The sequence below is a fragment of the Arvicanthis niloticus genome, chromosome 9 (assembly GCF_011762505.2).
Source record: "Arvicanthis niloticus isolate mArvNil1 chromosome 9, mArvNil1.pat.X, whole genome shotgun sequence".
Classification (NCBI taxonomy): domain Eukaryota; kingdom Metazoa; phylum Chordata; class Mammalia; order Rodentia; family Muridae; genus Arvicanthis; species Arvicanthis niloticus.
Window position 1 is genome coordinate 34329070 of NC_047666.1, and position 24066 is coordinate 34353135.

A 24066-nucleotide genomic window follows, 5' to 3' on the forward strand; every position below is an offset into this window, starting at 1 on the left:
CCAAATGTTAAAAGCATAGAACTTGCACACACCAGATCCAAAGCAAAATATCTGTCAATTAAAGGCCTGGTTCACCAAATGTGACAAGGGTGCCCAGACTGCCCCGTGGAGAAGGTAAGACTTCATCCAGGACTGGGGCAGCCAGATCAACTGCTTCACTGTTCCTGAACTTACCGTTGCTTTCAAGGTGCCCGTTGGCCTGATGACCACCCTCAGTCCTGACCACAGTTTCCTGCCGGTCAGAAAGGGTTCCCTGAGAGGAGAGGTAGCTTGGAACATCAGGAGGCACAATGGTTTCATCTGCAAGGAGACAAGACAATAAAATAACAGGGCTGCCGCAACAGTAAATACAGATAACTACTCACCATCACCAGGCCACACAACTGTGTCCCGAAAGCTGTGCAGAATCAGCCGCGCATTAACTTCCTTTACACCCTGGTGTAAAGTCATGGCAGTCAGATGCCTAACTCCAAGGAACAAGGAAAGGAAGGCCTAACAAGAGACTGAGTGCCTGGGAACAATCCGATTCATAACAGGCATAGCCCTGGGGCCTCTGAACTGCCACAGAGACCAGAAACTGCAGAGACCAGCAAGTCCGTGCATTTGAGAGTATGCTACATGATGTCAGGGGGACCAAAGTCTCAACTCTACAGGTAGAATCCATATTCCTAAATGTTCTAGAGACCTTTTTGGTTCTAGGCAAAGCCCCAGGTCTGCATCATTTTCCTCCAACTGTGGCGGTGCCACCCGCCTGCCCCCCACCCCTCACATCTGCTGTGCTGCTGACCTGTGTTAGTGACGCTGTACTCCTCACTCTTCTTCCTGGTCTGGTAGATGATGCACACCCACACCAGCGAGGTCAGGACAATGCTGCACACCACAGCGATGGTGAAGATGCCTACAGTGGTCCCATCCTTCCGGCAGCCAGGGCTGGGTAAGATGCTCAGTTGGCTATGTGCTCGCTCAGTTCCCAGGGGATTAGACATCTCACAGGTGTACCGGCCTGCGTCCTCTGTCACCACATTCTGAACAACCAGCAGCTGGTTGCCTGGAGTGTAATGGTGCCGCTCTGTGAGACTCAATGGCCGACCTCCCTTAAGCCAGGTGATGCGTGGTGTGGGGCTCCCAGTTGCTTTGCACTGGAAGGCCACTGTTTCGCCTACAGTTACCACACGGTCTTCCAGAGGCACTGCCAAGGATGGAGTTTCTGCAGGAAGGCAGTGGAAATTGCACATTTATTCCATGGGTCTTGCTTGCTGGAGGTGTACTTGTTTTCCAGACAGGAGACAATCCCATGTAGTAGTGAAAGGCTATCTGAGATGTTTTATTGGAGCACCAAGCTTTTCAGAAAGCCTAATGTGAGTAAATCATTGCTATTCTAGGAACATTTCAACAGAGCAAAGAACTAAAGCCCAACCGTATCCCAAATTGTCCTGCTATAGACCTGTGTTCCTATCCCTGACCAAGACATAGCCAACACAGGCACACACGCGCGCATACCCACATACACACACACACACACACACACACACGCACTCTCGGAATTCTTACTCAGACTAACATACAGCTGAGTTCCATCAGACTAAATTCATTGCTCAAAGTCTTTTATGAGCCAGAACTACTTGCTTAAAAGCAGCCCCCAAATTCAAACTAAGTAGAAAGAGTCTACCATGGGTACTCCAGGAAGCAGGACTTATAATACTTGAGTTGTAGCCCCCCCACACCCTGCCACACTGTCAGTAGCGAACCTAGGACAGTCAGGGTGGCGTTTGCTGAAACAGAGCCGGCTGAGTTCTGGGCAGTGCAGCTGTAGACCCCCATGTCATCTATTTTCACATCAGTAATGAAGAACACATCGTCATCCGGCATGACATGCATGCGTCGCTCACGAGCTGCAGGGAAATCGGTGCCTCCATCCTTCTGCCAGGCAATCTGAGGGTTAGGGTGGCCTGTGGCAGCACACTCAAGGCGGGCTGTGGTGCCAGTCCGGATGGCAATGTCATAAGGTATTTTGGTGAATGATGGCAACACTGGAAAAAAAATTATAGGTAAAGCTGCATACAAAAGGACACTCTGACAAACAGATCCTACTGTGCTCAGTTCTTTGTTACTCCATCCCTTCTAAGGGTGCCATCACAGACACAATACTGTACCTATTACCCTTAATGCCTTCTTAGTGCTAGGCTGGTGCTAACCACTCGGGTAAGGCTTCTGATACAGCATTCTGCCTCCCGGACCTCCACAATAGTTACTATGTAGGGATCCTCCAGAAGTAGGTCTGGTGCTGACCTGCTTTAATTAGCTATCTGGAGAGAGCCCGGCAACAAAACATTTGCTATTAGGGATTAGCTGAGTGCCTTCACCAGGGAGGAACCAGTGGGCTGGCTCACCTCTCTTGAGGAAACCCACTGTGGGTGGGGTCTATGGGGGCTACATTATCAGCCACACCTAGTCAAAAATATGTAGATCATTAGCTTCTGTGGCTTTAGTATCAATGCTGACACAGTGGACAGTATCCAGGCTTGATGTCTGAGCTACTGTGGTGGAGAGTCTATCAGCTATTCAGTCTCCAAGAAACACTCGGGCCTCTTTTAGGCCAGCCTCGCTGTGGTAAAGAGTGTGTTGTGGTATTGTACATAGCCGAGAACACCAAGGCAGTGCTTCAGGCTACCCACAAGCCAGTTCATCAGCCTGGTGTGGAAGACTTAGCTATTCATGCTATCCTCACCCCTCAACATACCACATCAATCGGTAGTTCAGAAGAAAGCCACCCTGATGGGCAGGGGCTGGCTCCTGAGTAAGAGAACCTTGTCACAACCTCCCTGCACACTGGACTGTCAAGCCAGGGGCTCAACCCACACCTGCTCTCCAGAGCCTCTAGACAGTGGTTCTCAACCTGTGGGTCATGAACCCTTTTGGCAAACTTCTATCTTCAAAAACATTTACATTGTAAGTCATAAACAGTTGCAAAATTACAGTTATGAAGTAGCCAAGAAAATAGCTTTATGGTTGGGGGTCAGCACAACATGAGGAGCTGTATTAGGGGATCGAGCATTAGGAAGGCTGAGAAGCACTGTTCTAGAGGGAGGAGGGCTTGCACTGTCCCAAGCTGCCTTGCTCCCAGTTGTACTGTCTACTCTGAGGTCAGAGGCTCCCTCAGGACTTAGGGATGCTTGGAATCTGGAAAGCACATCTCTTGGTTTATGAAGACAACAGATTAAAAATACAGAGCTAACTCCACAATGCCACTTAACATAGTTGGACTTTAGTAATCTCCCATCCAAACCAAAACCAATGATTCAGTCTGTAAAACCCAAGGAATGGCACAAAGAAATGCAACAGCTTGTGTCTTTTCATACCACTGGCACAGAACAATTAGTAGTGTAGTTTGTGGGACTCTGTGCATGAGAAGCATGAGATGCCATTCACTGCCTTACCATTCACAGTGAGCCTGGCTTTGTGTGAGTATGTGGAGCCAAAGTGGTTTGTGATGACACACTGGTAGCGGCCCTCGTGTCCAAAGGTGACATGGCGGAGGTGCAGGATAGTGGTGTACTCCATCACTTCGCCATCCTGTGCACGGACATGTGCAAAGTTCTCCATGTCTGCATTGGCCAGGACCTCATTGTCCTTCTTCCAGGCGAAGGTCATTGGCGAGCTGCTGCTGCTGGCCGCTGAGCATGTGAAACGGATGTCCTTGCCCACCACAGCCATGGTCGTCTCAGGCTGGGTGATGATCTGTGGCTTTGGAAAATCATCTAGGGAGAGAACCAACTGTAAGAACCCCTGTTCTGTGGACACCAGCAGTGCTCAAGTTGACAAGGAACTGGGTCAGTCGCCAGTACAGTCAGTTCCACCAGACATGGGGATAGCTGTGCCATGGCTCTCGGGCCTCACTGCCTCCCCCATTAGAAATAAACCCTAACTCCACAACTCATCAAGCCAGCCTAGTAAGCCCCGTGGGATTAAGCAGTGGTGCTTGAGCACTGGCCAGCTGTGCCGAGCCCACAGCTGTTCAGGTGAGCAGCCCAGCCCTAGCACTCAGGCAGCCGGCGAGGCAACTCTGAAAGACAGCAGGTAAAGAAGACACCAGCAATCAGCAGTGGGATCACAATCTCCAGTAGGTTCCTGAGAATCTAAGGCCACATGGGGTACAGAGGTATGCAAACACCTAGGGAGGGCTTGAAGGGTTTCTAATTTCTTTCCTATGACTGGGATGGGACCTGCACAAACAGAAAATGGTGGCAAACCCAGCACCTACAGGGTCTGGGTAAAGGATGGGAGACTCAGTAAGGACATTTGTGTCCAGTTGCTAGCTAATTACTAAAATAACCAAGCAGAGACCCCAGGGGCTGTGCAGAGCAGGCTTTACCACATACATCCAGGAGGCAGCCCTAAACTACCAGATAGTAAAGAGCAGCTACCAGTCTAGAAGGGAGGGTGCAGAGAGCCTGATCCCCACACTGCTGTCTGCACATTGTTGTTTACTTTTCAACAACAAAAGTAGGAAATATACAGATAAGAAAATGGCAGTTCTGTATAGTCAAAGAACTAAGGGAACCATATATAGTAATTAAAGACCATGAACACCTTAATAAAGATGAATACCTTAACAAACTATAAAATTATAGTTTTAAAGTAGAAAAGTGAAATTTAAGAAAACAATCACTTAGAGGGGTCTGATAGGAGAACTAAGCTGGTAGCAGAGTCTGAAATAGGTCAGTGGAGATTATCTACTCCAAGAAACAGAAGAAAGGGAAGGAAGAGGAGAAGGAGGGAAGGGAGAAAGGAAAGAGGAGGGGGAGGAGACAACGGAATCGAAGGCAAAGGCTGTGCCATGGCATCAAGAGGCTGTGCCACGGCATCAAGAGACAGCAATACACAGATAAGCAGAGCCCACCATGACAAAGAAGGAAGTCAGTTTTCAGAGAAACGGGACCCAGCATACAAAATCTGATGAAAAAGGTGCATCCCAAGTTCAGTGAACTACAAAGACAGTAAACTGGAAAGCTACATTCAGGTGAACCATGGTCAGCCTAACAAATGCCAAAGCAGTTCAGGGTCAACTTATTAGATCCTCTAAAATGCAACAGGTGACTTCTCATCAAAAAACAGGGAGGCTAGAAGACAAAAGATATGCATATCTAAAAGGCCTTACGCAGAAATCATCAACTAAAGACCTCTTATCCAGAAAAAAAATTGAGAAAGCAATTTAAAGATTTCCAGATTTTTTTTTTAAAGGCATTCTGCAGTAGGAGAATTTCTTGCTTCCAGACCTACACTGCATGTATTCAAGGGGAGCCTTTCAGACTAAATGTGTACACCAAAGCCAAACAAAACAAACCCAAACACTGTAAAGGAAATTAAACAGGCAGGTATAAAGGTCAACACAGGCCAGTCAGCCTAGCACAACTGGTAAGCCCCAGTTCCCAGTGAGAGACCTGCCTCAAAACACAAGCTAGTAAGGTCCTAAAGATGCCGTCCGAGATTGACCTCTGCCCTCCACACACATGCATACAAAAGAAAATTCTACAAAAACAAAACCCCACAACCAGCAACAGCAGCAAAACCCCAGAATATATCAACACAGTTGTGGGATACAAACCATTATACAAATCTGAGTAGCATGTCCATACATGGCACTTTAGTTTCTGTCACATTCAACTGCATCTCTATTTCTATGTAAGAGTAACATTTCTGCACTACAAGCAATAAGTATAAGACAGAACAAAACAACAAGAATACTAAGTAAATGGGGAGCTAGGAAACGAGAAGCCCGTGTTTATGGTCAGGACAACAGAGCAGTCAGGATGGCAGTGCACTCCAGGTTCATCTCAGTCAGCACAGCGTCAAAATTCTAGTTTCCTCTAGTAGAGAAACTGACATAGAGAAAGGACAAGAGAACCAAACGCCGGCTTTTCAACAACAAAAGTAGGAAACAGACACGAAAACAGCAGTCAGTAGAAACTGTCTGGATCCTAGATCCTGGACTTTTGTATCTTACTATAAAATGTCAAAGAACTAAGGGCACCATATGGAATAGTCAAAACAATTTTGACAGGGAACATCTACAGAGCCTCTGGAGTCCTGAAATTCCTTGAAGAAGCACAGGAGTGATGCATGAGGCTCTACTTCTTAAAACTGACACTGGCAGCACAGCCGACAGAGTGGAAGAGCTCAGCCTCTGGTAAATGGTGAGACTTCTGCACTTCAGCTGTCACGGTAAAGATTACAAAGTAGGAGGACATATTGGAAAACTGTATACATGACTTCAGTCTAATATCTAGAATATTAAAAGGTGTTTACAGCTAAAGAGCAGACAAACCAGATGTGGACAAATTGTTTAAATGGCTAGTTTTCCAAAAGAGATGCATTCATCCAGTAAGTACATGGCAGTTCACCTCTACTGCAGCTAAGCCGCAGTGAAAACAAATGTCACCATGGAAATCAGAATCCCCCCATACACTGTCAGTGGGTGTGTAGACTTACGAAGCACTTTGGGAAAACAGTTCAGCAAGTCCTTGAACAGTTGATAGATTCAGTAATTCTATTCTAGCTATAAACCCAAGAAAACATACATAAAACCCCAGCATCATCAAGAAAGACCCGAGGACTCTGTTATAACTTGCCAGGAGAAGCAGGCTATCCTCCTGTACAGTCCTGTTTATGTCAACTATCTAGAACAAATAGATCCAAGATAACAATTGCACTGTTACCTTCCAAGGATCTGGGAATAGAGAGTTAGGACTTGGAGCAGAGGCAGCTTAATAGCATGGGGGTAAGGTTCAAGAAGGAAAACTTGTATAGCATATAAATTATATTTCCTCTTAAAAATAACTTTATTCAGCTAAAGTCACCTGTGTAAAGTATACAATGCAGTGCTTCTTTTTAGTATATTCACAAATAGTTGGTAATCACCAGCACAATTAATATTAAATATTTTTATCATCTCAAACAGAGAAGGATGTCCTGTTTAGCTCTCCCTCTATCTGTGCTGCTCAGCAGTCCAACAGAACTGGTGACATAGATTTCCGACCTCTTAGTCTACACATTTCATGAGACTTCTTTCACTTGGCTGATCACTGTCAAAATTCATCCATGCTGTGAGACAGACAGACTGACTGATCTGATGTCCCGTGGCATAGCTACCTGCCTACTATCTATGCATGGGTGTCTGGACTGCTCCAGCTTGGGCTGTTATGAGAAACAGTCTTCAGCACCTGGTCAGGGCTGCTCCCATTCCCTTGGCAGCGTTGGGCCCAGGAGCTCATCTGTCTACCCAGCAACACTCCCTGTAAAGCGCAAAAGGGCTGGACCTTTCCATCTCATGTTCTGGTCCTCACCTAGCTTCATGCTAATTTCCTAGGATGTGTAAGGTGGCCGTGTCTGTTTCTTAGAAACATGTGGAAGACATGGAGCAGAGTTTGAACCTGATTTCCTACCGAGGATTCTCATGAATAGTGGGTATTTCTGAGGGGATTGCTGCAGTGCCCAATGTGGCACAGTCACCAACTAGGGATCAGGGTTCACATAACCAGAAGACAGCCCTCCACCTGACAGAGGGAGGAAGCCACAGACTACTTAACTTCAGAAAGCCCAGACAAGTTAATGACTGTGGAGTCAATTAGCACTGGCTGCAAAAGTGTGGCCTGCTCTTCTGTGACTAGGGTGCTGTCTGCACAACCCTGATTCCACAGGGAGCCGGTGCACGAGAGTCAGCAAGCCTGCTTTGGGAACTGATGTGTGGGAGGTAGAGGAGACTTGTCTCACAGCTAGCAGGCATAATTCAAAAGAAAAAGGTTGGACAAGTAGCTCGGGCCACTAGGCTGCTAGACGTAGTGACTAGCATTGTTCAGGAAGAACTCCTGAAGCTCACTGAGGCCAGCGGGACCACTGACAGTGCATCCCACTGTTGCTCAGAGCAACCCCGACACATCTCTACAGTCTTCTCAGTCTTGGATCCCATCCCCTTGGCTATGAGGCTATGTTAGTCCTGTCAGAGCTGCCCTGTGTGTATTTCAACTGTTCGGTGTTCTCTGTGCTCTTTGTAACTAACTTGGGTCCTGACCACCCCTGGTCGAAAAGATAAATAAATCTATGTTCCAACAATGTGGAGGAAAAAGACTCTGACCAGTGTACATTTCAGTGGTTTGGACAAATAGCAAGAGTGCAAGTCAACATCAAGGAATTATTTTTACTACAGTGGCTGTTCTCCTGAGACCCGTTCTTCCTGTATTTAACCTCTCATTCTTAGAGCTGGAAAGAAGCACACATTGAAACCCCGCCCTCATGTACTCATTCACAGCCAAACCTGGGCCCCAAGATCCTTCTGAAAAGATCAGAACTATCTCACTGTAACCAACTATTTAGATTTGTAGCTAAACCTACTCCCTTCTAATTAAATACGTGTACTCTAAGAACCACAGAATGAGGCACTGTACAGTAAATATGTGTGGTTTCTGTGGGAAGTAAATTGCACCCAGCAGCTGATCTGTAACCATTAACTAGGGTCACAGGGATGAGTCTCATGATGAGAAGTTCTTCCTGGCCTCCTTGCCCTTCATCAAAAACAAAAACAAAAACCTCAAGGATGATCTTACCACACACAAAACTGTCCGGCAGCACTGAGAAAATGCTCTGGCCCTTCAGTGACTCTGGATGGGCACAGGTGGCTGTCACAAAGGCCTGTAGCATCCTACTCACTAGCCATGGGGGCAGCCACTTGAGCTGGCAGTCACACAGGAAGCTCTCACTGCTGATGTAACTGAAAGAGAAGTAAGAGGTGGCTTAGAAGGCAGGACATCAAGTTCCAAGAGGATGCTTTTCTCCAGTGACCAGGAACAGCTCATGCACCCTCCCTACAGATTTGAATAGAGTGTGGCTTCTGATGCAGAGCCCAAGATGCTACATGTCAAACTAACCCATGCTGACAACACAGTCACCCCCTCCTCCCTTCTCATCACCCCACCTGCAGCCTCTCTTTAGGAAATAGGTTTCCAAAGACTAATTTATGTCAAAATGTGAAAACGGGGATGCTGGTCCCTCTATGAAAGCAGCACCATAGGAGGCATTATACTTTCATTTGATGGGCTGGTAGTAGTCAACTGAGAGCTGTCTGAGGGCTGTCCTGCTGAGGAGCTACTGTGGTGCAGAAGGCAATCCACACTACCCACAAGAGACTGACCAGTTCATACACCACACAAGGAGGCAAGTGTCACAGCCATGAGTGCGGTGTGGTGGTGGGCTGGCCCGTCGGTCATATGATGGGCCAGAAGGAACTCTCGTCAGGTCTACTCCCTCACCTCCTCATCAAAAGGGCACTTGTGTGTGACAGAGCACAACAGACAGGAAAAGGCCTAGAGAACAAGGCCAGGGCATTGCCGGGAGCCATGACAGGGTTATATTTAAATTTTCGCCATAGGAACAAACTGGGAGAAATAAATCACACCTCAACCTTTGATCAGACGTATGTACAAAGAACCAGGCTTTGCACCACACTCAGTGTATATACTGGGTTTAGCGCTCAAGTCCTTAGCACTAAGGTCTTTAGCACTGAGAAAGAAGTCAGGCTAAACATCGCAAAACCATGAGAACCAGAAATGGGAAGGTTTTCTTAAGTGATGAGTACAAGGTGCAAAGAAGACAGGGAATGAACAACTGGAGCCAGCCAGCAGCGAGAACACTAGTTCCTGGCCAACCATGGGACTCCATAGTTAGATGCAAAGGCCAGGCCGGCTGGATGGTGGGACCGTGAGTCACCTAGGCTCTGTAAATTCCAGTCCTTCCTTCGTGACGGCACACTCCTCTCTGCCACTACTAACAGGCAGTGGCTCTTGCGTGGCTCGTGCCTCCAACCACCCCAGTGTTTTCCATGGCTCACGCCTCCAACCACCCCAGTGCTTCACTGGCTTACGTGGTGCATTTTCATGATTCTAACTCAAAGTGTGTTTCTAATCATTGTTTGTGGAAATTTACCCAAAAACTAAGTGTGTAGAATAACCTGTGTGATCCAATAGAGAAGATGATGCAAGTGAACCTCTTCCTCCCATCAGAAGACTGAGCCTAGGACCAGTCATGGTTTGAAAACATACAGCAGTTAAAGGGAGGCCAGGCAAGAGACCCAGGCTGAGCCTCCAGAATCAGGCCACAGATACCGTGCCACTCAAAAAACGCCTTCAGAAAACCCCTCTCAAATACAAAATAAACCTAGAAGATCAAAACTGGTATCCTTAAAAAGGTGATGACCCATTTTATATTAGAGAATGGTACAGAGCAGAAGACTCCAGCCTGCAGGCCCACTGTCTGTTTCTGTTGGTGTGGATTTAGCAGCACACAGCTGTACCCATTTGTCTATGTAATATCGCTGCTGTCTGCTTTATTAACACATTTGAGTAGTTATGACCCAGCCCCTGTGACCCAAAAAGTCCAAAATGTTTACTATGTCAGCATTTCAGAAAGAATTTGCCACCCCCATCCAGAGCTAAGTCCCATCAGGCTTTTTTTTTTTTTTTTTTTTGCTTTTAAGGATAACTCATATCTGACCTATAAACACAGCTATTATAGAAAGAGAACACAATGCAGTTACAGGTCTTGCTTATTCTCAAGTCTCCACTCATACCAATAAGGCCCTGGGTTCCCAGGTACTCACAGCTCTTTAAGATTCTTCATCTTTGCAAAGGCATCAAACTGAACAGACCTGATTGCATTCTCTCCAAGGTTCCTGAAACAGAACACAATAATTTGTACATAGGAATCGTGGACGTTTGTCAAGTGTGTGGCCAAGTGAGGACACTCGGGGATTTTTCAGGCCAGCCCTGGTTCACAGATGACCCACAGGTGCTAGTCATACCCCATGTGCCAGATCCATTGGGAGAGGCTCTCAGTTCTACTGTTGATGCAAGCACACAGAATGACTTGGGACCAAGCCAACCATAAGAGCAGCCTTCAAGTTAGGTAGAAAGCTGGGAATAAATTTACCCAGCAAAATAAAGGCTTACCTTGATTCAAAGAATAAAACTAAGAGCCAGGTCCTGGAAGCATCCACTCCCAGCTGCAATATAAACATCTCAGGACTAGTGGTCCCTAATTAGTTCCAAGGTCCCATAGGCAAGCACCCCAGTAGAAAAGCTCCCAGCATACACTAGGAATAGGGAGCTGTTAAGGGGGGAGGGGTGTTGCTTGGCTTTGTTAGAATAAAGTATCCTTATGAAAGTGGCAGGAGCTCAGGGACCCTTGAAGGAGTCTGATGCATGGTAATATAGCCTAACAGGTGGGAGGGAGGTGTTTGTTCACATACCAATTGCATTAATTGGGAGCATAGCAGCAGACTATATGCTCTGTGAGTGTTCCTGGCATAGGCAAAAGAAAGGCCAGAGTTGAAGCTGACTTATAATGAGAAGGAAGCAGATGGTGTTTCCAAACAACCTGTTTCTCAGTTTACAAAGAAGTGATTAAACTGCTAGCAGACTTCCCCAGCAGCCATGTTTAGCAGGCCTGTGTGGCGGGCAGGGTCTGGCAGGATACTTACAGGTGTTCCAGGCTTTCCAGCCCCGAGAATGCTCTCTTAGCCACAGATTTGATCTTGTTTCCAAACAGAGTTCTGTAGTTTCCAAACATCCAGGCCCAGGGTAGGTAGATAGAAAGGGACCGAGAAGCAATAGAAAAAGAAAGCACACAGTCAGGGCAGTGCTGCCTACAAAGTGTCTAAAAGAGGCAGGTGCAATGCGGACCTGTAAGGGAATTACAGGGCTGGAGTGCACAGGCCGTCCCCACCCTGAAATGAAAAACCTCTAGCTCTATTACATTTCATGGTGATGACAGGATGAAATTGCATGTTCCACCCAGTCTCAAGAGACTGCTGTAGTGTCATCAAGCGGAAATCACCATGGCGAGGCCATGCTGTCCTGGGACCACCCAAGGGGGTAGGGAGTTTGTTAGGTAGTGGACTTGCAGGAAGAATAGGCTGGTTACTGTTTTAGTGAAAAGGAGCAGGGTCAGAAGGCAGTATAAACTGGGACCAAGATCTGCCATCCACTTCTATGCACTGCACTGTGGGCATAAAGGGTCCGAACTAACCAGAAGAGAACAGGAAAAGGGCATCCATCATCCATCAAGATAGCCCCATAGCTCTTTGCATCTGCCATGAGCTGTAGTGGCTGGGAGGCAACTGTCGTGATATTTACCTTTACTCTCAGAGCCTGCAGAAGAGGCCCTGCACTGTGGCTTCTTGAGCAAGAGCCCAGAAATTATTTGTACTAGACCAGAAGTTCATTAAATACAAGGTATAATATGGAGTATCATAGTCACATTTTCAGGGAACTTAAGTCTATACCCTTAGGCTTTCAAGCACTGCATAAGACTTTTGCCCTTTTGGCCTTAGCAGTAAGTATTCAGTCGAGATACTCTCAGGCAAGAGTTCCTTTTACTGGGTATGGAGCTCAGAGCACCCACCCACGGGAGACCCTAGAGTGTGGCAGACAACTAGATGCAAAGTTCCTTCCTTTGTTATTGAGGACTCTGATAAGGTGCATCAAAAGTATAAGCTGACTTAACACAAGAATGTATCTGCTCAGGACAACCGAAAGTGATGCTGTCATTGGCTCTGCCCTTCAATGTTAATGTCTTCCAGGGTTTTCTAACAGGCATGTTACATAGGCTGGATGCCTGGGAAGTGTCAGAATCAGCAAGTCCAGGCAGCAGTGTACAACTGTACAGAGGAAGCTTCTGAACAAAGCTAGTCTGGCTCACCTCCTCCCAAGAGAGAAGAATTTCTTGTTGAGCATCCTGGCAAGAACCAGGGCTAAGATCTGCACTAGAAGCTATCTTCCACCTGTGTCAGACTGAGACCCACAAGGGAAGAAGACAAGTACCAGCCTGCTTGTGAAAACTAATGGAAGTGATGCCTGCAGACCCAAAGCTGCACCATGGCCTAGCCATCACCCACCATGTGGCCTGAGCTTCAGACTGTCAAGGCTCTGAAGGAAAACAGGGCAGAAACAGGCTGGCCTACAGGAGCACTGTCCCACATCTCAGAACAGCCTCCTACAATGCAAGGAACACAGAAGTGCCAGTTACACCTGCTCCCAAGGGCACCGCCAGAGCACAGCCTGAAGCTTCCTAAGTCCTGTTTCATTATAGATTCCTGCCCCAGGGGCCCCTGCAGTCAGTTCAGCCTTTAGACAAAAAAACCTACTGTTTCCAGACTTTGTAGGGTGGAGGGAAAAATGGGGCAATGACCCCCTATCCTCTCTCTCTCTCATACACAGGCAATCTGGGTGGACAAGAAAACAGTCTCATCCTGAAAGCACTTCCACAACTCACAATCTGGAATTCTTACTTTAAATAAACCAAATGCCAGAAGCCCAGTGGCCATGTTCACTTTGGCTCCTTAGCCACAAAACTAGCAGCAAATAACAGCTCCTGGGGCACTGAACCCCAGTGTGTCTGCATCTGCCAGCTCCTGCACTTACTCAGATCCCACAAGCAGGGCACCATGTGCTCCAGGACCTAGTAAAAACAAACTGAGCTGTTTAGTGAAATCTCCCATAAACTAGATCTAGGAAAAGCTGTGCCTTATTTCACCCATTAAATATTAGTCACGCTGACCTCGTTTACAGTGAGGGCAGGCTGTTATTTCTAATGGTGACAACAGCAATAAAACAAATTCTCAAATTCTCAATTACACAGTGCCAATCATTCCGCTGATAGGCTCAAACTGGCCCTGACCTCCTCTCAGCACACATCTGGGGGTGCTGTGGGGTGGAGCACTCAAGCTTACAGATGCTGCTGGCTCCCTAGACTGGAAGGGTGCTCCAGGGAAGCAGTGGCTAGCCTGACCTCCCTGCTAAGGACTCGGATCAGGCAGTGATCTCAGATGTCACTTCTTAAACCCTCTTTCACATCTGGCCAGCCCAGCCAAAGGTTCCCAAAAGCCATTTCAGTGCTCCCTAAAGCAACCACAAGGCACCATGGCATGTATAGAGTGGGGATGTGTCACAGTAGGCCTGACTCATGTCCTGAGGGAGCCTGGCATGGACAAGCCTTTCTCACAATGTAGAGTGCCCATCCGGGCAGGAAGCCCAGGTCCCACTTCTCCATACTCTACATATCTCCCTTTATGTGTGCCCTCTGCAGAACACTCTCTTCCCCTCCTGCTCAGGGTCAGAGGTGGACAGGGGTGGGGAGTTGGGAGAGGGGTTGTGGTGCTGCACTGCTGCACCACAGTCACTGCTGCACACAGTCACTGGAGGTTCTCATTAAGCCCTTCTATGAGGTCCAGAAATGCCCCTCCCTCACAAGCTGGCCATGGGCAGGCCCCCAGCAACAGAACTGCAGAACATTCTGCAACTTAGGCAAGGGAACAAGTAAACCAGTTTCCATATCCAGGTGTGAAAATCTGAGCCTGCCACCTGTCAGGTCCTGGGCTGAGTCCCTTCACTGTCTCTCAAGGTTGCACAATGGAGCCTGCACACAGATACATGCATACCACAGCAATGGGCAAATTCTAGGAGGGCAGGACAAAGACTCTCCAAACTGAATTCGAAGTAGCTATTACTCTTGGTGATGGCTGCTTCCATGTGAGATTATAATTAACAACAAAAAGACTGACAAGAGCCTCAGAACTGTCAAGTTACTGAAAGATATTTCACACATCTCTAGAAACCGAGGAAGGCAGCAACACCCCTCTGTGCAGAGGACAAAACATATAGGTGTTTTTAGATGTGCTGTGAACAGGACCAAGCCCAGCAGGCCTAATGACCACCACACAGTGACAGCATGAAGAGTGTGAAAGTGGCCTGTGAGCAACTGTGGATCCCTCACTCTGATCCTCAGCCTCTCCCTTTGCACATAGCCGGAAGGCTTGCTGTGGGCCCACGACAAAGAGACTCAGGGAGCTGAAGAGTGGCATCCCCTGCATCCCAGAGCTTGCAGAACTGCACACTCACAGTCTGAAATACTCACAGTTTGCTGAGGTTGTCGAGCCCCATAAAGGCACCACTGGTATCTTCGATTGTACCTGAGATCTCATTATGGTCCAGGTCCCTAAGAAGAAAACAGAAGGCAAGTTCACCCTGTATCTTGGGCTCTAGCTTGTTCTTCACCATGAAGGGAGGCCAGCCCCACACCCAGGCTTTCACTAGGGCCCAGCATCATGTATTGCCATGACAAGTATGGCCCTGAGAACACCCTTTTTTCTCTTTGTATACTATGCAGTGTGACCTTGCTTCTGTTGCTTCCAACAAAGCCAAGCATACCCACCAACCAATCTGGCTGGCTTCAGGGAGGGAAACAGTAGGGACAGCACCAGAAGAAGCCAGGTTTGTACACACCTCTCCGAAGTAGACCTCTAGCCCAAAAGATTCCTAATAATTCCTGTCTACTCTTGTATTAACCACAGTCCTCTCTCTCGGGGTTCAACCAGGACACTGTGGCAGGCATGTGGGAGAAAGGGATGGCAATGAATTAGCTCCGCCCTGATGTTCCTCCAGGCTAGCTTGTAAGCCTAGGGACTGCACCCTGCTCCTCATAAGGCTTATGGAGCACTGGATTCTGAGCCAGAACACACATCTGGGTGCTGAGTCAATCTTGTGACCCACTTGCCAGGACAGGAAAAAGGAGGCCAGCTACTCAGCCCCAGGCTGTTTGGATAAGGTCAGTCTTCAGCTTCCTCCCTGAGCTTCCAAGAGCAGGTCATGCTGCCCAGCCGCACCCCTGGCAGCCAGACCCCTACTCTCACATTTGCTCTTTCCAGCTTTTCACAGAGCCATGGTCTCTGCACATCCCTTTCCAGAGTCCTTGCAGATATGGCCAAGAACAGAAAGGGACGCAGCTCTTGGCTCTGGGAAGAAGCTAGAAAGTCACTGCCAGCTGGGAGTGGAGCTGGGACAAAGTACACAATGCTTGCACTGACCTTCACTTTCCAGCATGAAGCTAAAAGAGAATACGTTGCTGGAAGGGACCTCTCCTTTCAACGAGTCCCACCCTGTCATCTTTAGACTGAGTACAGCAGGGACCCAGACTACAGCTTTGTGCGCCTGTCTTCCTGCTCTGGGCCTTGCCTGTCAATTTTACCCTCTCTTTCTGGCCTGCTCAGCTTGAATGTTTCTGGCCTTTCTGTTTGGGCCTCGCAAGGGCTCATAGACTGACCTTGGCTCGAACAGCTTGCTGGGCATTAGCTCCCCAGCACTGACTCACACCTCAAGCCCACTCTGCCAGGTGCAAGTGCAGAGGCCTCCCTCCAGGCATGACAACAGGCTTGTTTCCCCAGCAGAAGACAAGGCCCGAGAAGGAAGCTGCGGAAGCTGCTACCACTATCTGTGGAAGACTGTATGCCCTTCTGGGGGTTTTAGGCTGAAGGCTGCTAGGAGACTGCCTAGCATTTACAAGTGAAAAGCTCTACAAAAAGTTCCAGAAAAGCACCCTCAGCAGCCTCAACTGGCCACGACGGTCTCACTTCCTCTTTGTTAAGTACTCCCTAGTGAGAGTAAGTAAGCCAGGACACAGGACCCTCACTTCTATCTCTCTTGGATGACAGAGCCACTAAAGAGCTTCAGAGAAAGAGCAGGAAAGTAGCCATGATACTGACTTAAAGAAAACAATACATAGGATTTAAGAACAGAAGTCAGGGTTGGAGGCGTGGCTCAGTAGGAGAGAACTTGCCTATCATACACAAGGCTCTGGGTTTGATCTACAGAAATAGCAGAAAAAAATTTCAAAACTTACATCCAGGCCTGGAAGCTCACATACTTGTAATCCTAGCACTTGAGGCAGAAAGATGGCCACGAGTTCAAAGCCAGCCTCAGTATATGAGCTTGAGGCTAGCCTGAGCTAGAGACCCTGGTCTTTAAAAGCAAATAAACAAAACCACTACCCTACCATCTCGAAAAGAAAAATGAATGAGAAGTCACAGCCAGAAGACTGAAGAAGAGACACAAAGGACTGTCTGAGTGTTGCTGCAGATACCCTGTATAGGCATGCTTTTCCAGACCCACCCACCCCGTCTTGCCAAGTGTACTGAGAATTACTGATAACAGCGAGTTTTAAAGAGTCCTCATCTTGCTGTAGGCACCATTGTGGGAAAGAAAGGAGTTTTCTGCTCAGCAGTTCTTTTTGGTTGATGATTTAAAAGTTCTAGTCCTTGTTCCTGTAGCAGGCCAGCTTACAGTCCAGTTCTGACTAGAAGCCAGCAAGAGAGAATCTCAACAAAGCAAGTGCTTTGCTGTCTGCTCTCCCATCTGGGGACCCCCTCATGCTGTCACCCTCATAAGTACAATCCTTACAAGACCCGCAGACTCTTGAGTCCCTTGAAGGCGCCTTCAGCAATGTGGCTGATGGCATTGTGGCTGAGGCGCAGGATACTGAGGCTGCTCAATTCCGCTAGACTCTCCTCATCCAGCCGTGTGAGGTTGTTGAAGGACAGAATCCTAAGGAAGAAAGAGGAAGACAAATCTCACCACTGAGCTATATGGGTGCCCTATTCTCCCTGTCTTCAGCAATCATGCCACAACTGGCCTGACCTCCCTTGAGACGAGATACTGAAGCATGTCCACAGGAATCCTGCTGTCAGAAGCCCATCAGGTCAACATTCACTTACTTTGATAACTAGACGATCATGCAAGCCATGAAACCAAAGCTGAGGACTACTGCTTACATGCACTGTAAAAACCTGTCTTACAACCCAAATCCCAGGGCTCTAAGCCCCTCCACTGCCTGTCTTGTTTTGGAAATGGAGGAACTATCTTGGTGGAGACTGACACTGAACGGCACCTGAAAGAGTTCTGCACTGAGCAAGTGAGCCGCAGCTACACTCGCTGTGTCGGCCAGCAGAGGGCACCATGAGCCACTGCCTGGACTGCCACACCAGGGGAAGACCCTGACATCAAAGGCCTGGGCTGGGACTCCTGCAGCCCTCAACAGGGATCATGCACCAAAGCATACCTTTTGCTAGAACCAAACCCCTTTCCCAGCACTGCTGCAGGTGTGCACTACACGGGTGGTTATGTAACATTAGTTATCTATGGTTGGAAATGGTAAGTCAGGACTGGTAACAAAGAAGAAAAATTAACTGAAGATTAATGTAGTTTTAAAGGTGACAGTGAACATATTCTGTCCCTATTAAGAGAACTATGTCATAGTGTCTATCAGTTGCAAAGACCTAGGAGGAGACAGAAATTACATCCTTGTCTGCAATTAAAGAATTTAGCTAAAGGGGAGGGCAAGAACACACTGCAGAGCAATCCTGTATCTGGCTCTGAGGTTTTCTAATATGGAACAGATTGCTAGGACTAGTCTAGTGTACTCAAGTGACCCTTCCCTTCCTCTAAATGGCACAAAAGACGGTGTCATGTTGTCCAAACGTGCAGAAAGGGGAAGAAGGAACTCAAGGGTCTGCCTGGGAGGTTTACCTTTCCGTGTAGCCCTAACTCACAGAAAGGCTTACACCTTTCTGGTGTATTCCAGAAGACCGTCTTTACTTGGAAACTAGACTGAACACCTTCAAGGCCTCTCCCTTCCCTACAACTCCCAGCCCCCAACAAAACCCATGAATCTGAATCAAGGGCTGGTCAAAGCCATGGGCAGTGGTCAACAGGAGCATCTCTAGGTAGCAAGAAGCTAAACTCAAAGAATGAACACTAACACAGAATCTAAGAGAAATGAATACAAAGCAAGGGGCAGGACCGTGGCCTTTCACAAAAGACAGGCACTGGCTAAAGTATGAACTCTGAGTAATGACAGACATGCACTGAGGGCGATATCAGAGTAGAGAAGACCAGAGGAGAGCAGGCTGCAAGAGTCAGCATCAGGTTCAAGTGTCCCTAACTATGCCTGGTGAAGTAAACAAATACGAGAGAGGCTGAGTAAGACAGGACATTTCTACCAATCACGTGCTTTGGTGGTTCAATCTTTTCCTGCACCCAAGCCTAGCTAAAGAAGATAAAAAGAGAAAACCTGAACCTCTCAAAAGTAAACCTACTGGATTACATAGTATCTATTAAACAAAAAGAACTCCCAGATTAGGGGCAGGGACAAAGGGGCAAAAGACATTTCCTAAGTCCATGGCTCTGGCAGTGTTATTGTGTCTGCTCTGTGTGAGGAGATGCCCAGGCCACCCGGGCCATGCCCTCCCCATCATGGAAATCTGTCATTACCATTCTCAGAAGTAAGGGCACAACCTGGGAGCCCTGTCTAAGGGACCCTGCATCTCCACTTCTACCATCAGGTACTGGGATGCAAATAGGCAGGAAGGATCCCAGTGTCCTGAGAAACTCTCTTGATAGAACTCCCAAGGGTAGACCAATCCTTCCACCATCAGCAGGTCACCATCATTTGGCTTCACTGTCCTACTCAAATGTGACCTTTTCAGTTAAGACATATGTGTGAACTACTGTCACTTGTAAGTGTTGTGATGACAACATCTAGGCTTCTGTTCCCTGCATACCCTCCCCTTCATTTCTAGCTCCAAGACTTGGCGGGCAGAGACGACACATGGGTCTTTCTTCCTCAACAGACTGCCAGTCTTCCTACCTCTGGGCTGCCTCCTTATTTGGACCCTGTGGGGTACATTGGACTCTAGAGGCTTCACGGGGTACTTCACAGACCACTGCCCCGGACTTACAACTCATGCAGCCTCTGACAGAAGCTCCAGCCGTCACGCTGAATCCGAGTGATGGAGTTGTTGCTGAGGTGCAGCTGGTGCAGGGCTGTGAGGCCATAGAGGGAGCCGCTGTTCACTTCCACCAGGCTGTTGGACTCCAGGTGCCTGCAGAGACACAGGCAGGATGAGGAGAGTGCCATTCTCCCATCACACAAACAGCATAAAGGAAGCCAGTCTGTGTCAGATGTGGTAGTCAGTGCAGAAAAGGTAGCAGAACAGAGAGGAGGCACATTTTGTTTCACAGTCAGTATTAGAGAGGATATTTAAGCAAGCAGAACTTGCTTTTGTCTGTCTGACTTTCTCCTACTGCTCAAAGCATGAGTGTTTAGTGTATATTTTAAAATCCTAAGAAACATAACAACCCCTCATTTGTACGGACGTACTCAACGTAAAAATCAAGTGGTAGATAACAAGTTTTGTTCTGAGAACTGATCTGGACTTCAGATTCCCAAATGAACATAGGAAACCGACATCCAGAGGTGGAATCAGAAGTAGAAAGAAACAAGAGGCCTAGCAGCAGGCTCTTCCTGTGCGTGCCATACGAAGTAGGCACGTGTGGGAAAGGGGAGTCTTGGGAGATGCTTCTCATGATGAGACTGGGGAACACACTGATGGCTGTGGTCCTAGGCTTCTGACTTTGATTTCAGCTGCAAAAACAATAGCAGATGTACAGGTTGTATAGGAAACAGGGAATAAAGGAAGTGACCAGCTGGGCCACTAATGGACACAGGTAAAGTTGTGTCTACTTGAAAGGAGACACTGGCAAGCATGAAAGCCAGAAAATCAAAGATAGAGAGGTTGGAAATGACTGCCTCATGAAAAACAAACGGGGAGGGGTGGGATGGTGTAACACCACCTTCTCTTTTCTTCCTTGTTATGCAGATTCATTACTTTAGATTTAAACAACTGTAGAGGTTTAAAATCAGAAGATCAGTAATTGCCCCTCTGCTGTTCTTTTTCATTATTCTGGCAGCAGGCAGCTCTGCTGCTGCACACATCTGGCTGGAAACTCCCCTGAGAAAAGCTGCACATCTGCACTCAGTGTCTTGATTAGCTCACAAGACAGGAATAAATCTCCCAAGATGAACTATGCATTTTGGCCCACCTGCACATCAAGAAAGACTATCGGCCCAGCATGAGGAGAGAAGGGACTTCCGATAAGGTGTGGGAGTGAAGAGGATGTGGGGAGGGAATCACTCTGCAGTCTTAGGTTTGTGGAGGAAGTGGGGGTAGAGAGCAGGCCCAGAAGACTAGTGCAATCCATCTCTTTCCACTTCCTTAGCTGACCATGTGTCCATTAAAACCCCCTTCTACCTTGCAAGGAAAACAACCTAGGTCTTGGTTCATTGTGCAGAAAAAGGCCCAAAGGGCAGGGTCCACGTAGCCACCATTCTCATGCCCACGTCTTCCCAGAGCCTAGGAGCGATGCCCACACTTACAGCACATGCATCTTGGACAGCCCCCAGAAGGCACCATCCGTCAGCTTGCTGATGTTATTCCGCTGAAGCTTCAGCACCTCTAAGCTATCGAGCCCCTGAAACGTGAGGCCCTCAATCAGCCGAATCCGATTCCGATTCAGGTCCCTATGGAGATGAAGCCATCAGGTCAGAACATCCCTTGTGCACATCTAGCCTGCACCATTCCAAGTCAATGGTGAAACCATGGAGAAGGGTACTCCTCAGCTGGCACACTGGCACTGTCAATAGCAAGAGTGACACCCTAGAAATACAGTGAATGCTGCATAGCTAGCTCCGTACAGCCCTGGTACTATGGGAACATAGCCACCCCACAGTTCTTCCCTCAGGACAGCCACCATTCTTGATCCTAGAGCAGGCCCTGGGCATGACTCAGAGGTAGCTCAGCAACAGAAATCCATACCAGATGCTTCAACCCCAAGAAAATCCTAACCACTGGGTACCAGTATCAGCAAAACTTCCACTCAGAGCATCTGACAGACCTCTGTGCAATGAGAAGAAGTGACAGCCTGCAGAGAAGTGGGGGTGGGGCAGATACACACTTGGCACCTAGTCCTAGCAGAACAACCTTAGTTGACCAATAGATACCAGGAATCTGGGTCAGCTGGATCCCATTAGCAACTCTGGGGAAGGTGGGAGAACACTGCACTAATTAGAAAGCCCTTGGTTTTCCCCCAAATATTTTTGCAATGTCTCATGACCCTACTTCACACACAGCCTCTTCAGCTTCTTAGACTGAAAAGAGCAAAGCCAAGCTCCTGCATCCAGGAGCAACGTGGACAGGGCACAATCTGCCCTGCGCCAGCCTGACCTGCAACTGCTTCATTCTGGTTAAACCAAATTTTGAATTTCAGCTTATTTTCCTGAAATATACTCTTCTGCTAAAAGGAAGACACAGGGAAACAAAGAGCTGAAGAACCTTTTTACTGACTGGGGAGTTTTGGTTAATATATGGTTCTAGCACCCTGTGCCATTTTAGGATACCTAGAAAGAGATAAGAATAAATCCTTTTATACGAAACCAAACCAGCTAACCTTCTAAAATTTAGGAAATGAAGAGACAGCTGCCTCTGATCAGGTTAACGTCAACCAAACTCCCACAGAGGGATCAGATCCCTTCCCATCCAAGCTATAGATGGCCAGAGCCTTAAACACTGCTAAAACCTGAGATAAGAAAGCAACCGCGGTGAGGGTGGTGATGTGTGTCTGTGATCCCAGCACTAGGGAGGCTGAGGCAGGAGGATCAAGAGTTGGGGGGGCTGGGGAGGGGGGAGAAACATCAATAGTGAGGAGGCAGGTACTGTATTTCAGAAGCACAGCGTCAGGGAGGACAAGCATCTAAGCACGTGGGGCTTTTCCTTGGCCATCTGAGGCAGCCTGCCAGCACCAGACCCAGCTCCCAATTTGCTTTTATTAGGTGTTGCAGTAGGGTCATAAATGATAGTTTATGCAGAGCTTTACGGGAGGGGGGGTGAGGAAGGGGTGGCGATTGGTACAGGGTCCTTGGGGAAATCTGGCCCCCATAAAGTTTGGCTAACCTTAATTAAAGTGCAGGTTTCTGTACTCACAGTTGTGTCAGCCTGGGTAGCTTGAATGCTTTCACAGGAAGCTGGGTGATCCTGTTTTTGCTCAGACGAAGAGTCAGCAATGACCGTGACAGACCATCAAATGCTCCAGACTCCAGGATGCTGATGCGGTTGCTGGCCAAGTTGCTGGAATGATTCGGGAGAGAAACTGTAGTGGCAGTTGGAGGCCTTCCTCACTCCTTGTGGCTCCAGGCCCAGCTGGGTCTGCTAGGAAAAGTGCTAAGGCAGACCCAGAGGGACAGATCTCACTGAGCTGTTTATCATAGCAAGGTTCCCAAGCCTGCCCTGACTTGAAGACAGGGAACCTGGGAATGCCGGTAGCAGGAATGTCTGATGAAGAGAAGACACCAACGCTGGCCTTACTGCAGCACAAAGCACTGTGCTTGTGCTGATGGGCATGACTAACTAACCTTTGCCCATACCAGCTGCACAGCACAATGCCTGCCTCAGGAAAACCTGCAGATTCCTGCCTCACCACCCACTAGTTCAGGCTGGTCAGGAAAGCCTAACAGGAAAAAAAAAATTCAATTGGGAGGCAAGGTCAGTGGGTTTTACACCTTAAAGAAACAGCCTTTATTTAATCCTGAAGAGGCTCTAACTGTATGACTTACATAATGACGATGCACAAATCATTCATTTAGATAATTCTAACAACTTCAAGAAGCACTTAGAAACCTCTGTGAGTCCTTTAGAAAACAAGAGATACATCTTCACATGGCCGCACATTGTGCATGCCGGGGAGCCTCCTGTGACCACACAGGAAGGGACTCTTTCTCAAAATTACATGGCCATATATAGTTCAGATGGAAGCAGCTTAGAGAACAAATTCTATCAGGTAGTAAAGAGACAAGACATAGAAGATGGGATAAAGTCTCCTCACAAAAGACCACCCCACACCTCTTCCTGCCTTCTCCAGACAGAAGCTTAAGTGCAAATGAGACAGACTAGAGAGAATCTTCAACCACAATGGGTTGTGTGCCAAGAGGGAATGAGGCACTTCTGTTCCCGCCATCAGGCAGCAGCCGAGAGCAGGGCACATGAGGACTCTGCAAACGGGGTGGACTGTTTGTTCTTAACACTCCAATTAAAGAGCCATCAGTGTGATGGAGACACAGCAGTCAACAGCTGCCACGGAGAAAGTGCCCTCTGTGTCTTTGCCGTGAGAGGACAGTGCAATCCGGCATAGCAGTTAGTGGCTCTCTGTACACAAGAAATACCAAGTAGTAGCTGGACAGACACCGTTAGAAAGCCCCCTCCCAGGGCTTCATAGAAGCCAAAGCCTCTTGTTCCCAATTCTTGTACCTTGAACTCCCAGAAAGCAATCATTTCTGTCCCTGGAGTCTCAGAATGAC

The 24066-nt window shown here is 47.9% G+C and overlaps 1 protein-coding gene across 2 annotated transcripts in view; it reads right to left on the reverse strand.

Annotated features, from left to right (window-relative positions):
* Positions 1-24066, reverse strand: part of Lrig1 (leucine rich repeats and immunoglobulin like domains 1) — a 101126-nt gene that overhangs the window by 3331 nt on the left and 73729 nt on the right. For both annotated transcript variants that reach the window (XM_034511419.2, XM_076940146.1), the window contains 12 exons: positions 22697-22840; positions 21094-21237; positions 19616-19759; positions 17280-17423; positions 14962-15042; positions 11528-11599; positions 10649-10720; positions 8601-8764; positions 3438-3758; positions 1749-2030; positions 788-1207; positions 175-300 (listed from right to left, as the gene is read on the reverse strand). In XM_034511419.2, the coding sequence (XP_034367310.1) occupies positions 175-300; positions 788-1207; positions 1749-2030; positions 3438-3758; positions 8601-8764; positions 10649-10720; positions 11528-11599; positions 14962-15042; positions 17280-17423; positions 19616-19759; positions 21094-21237; positions 22697-22840 (2114 nt within the window). The remainder of the gene's footprint in view (positions 1-174; positions 301-787; positions 1208-1748; positions 2031-3437; positions 3759-8600; positions 8765-10648; positions 10721-11527; positions 11600-14961; positions 15043-17279; positions 17424-19615; positions 19760-21093; positions 21238-22696; positions 22841-24066) is intronic.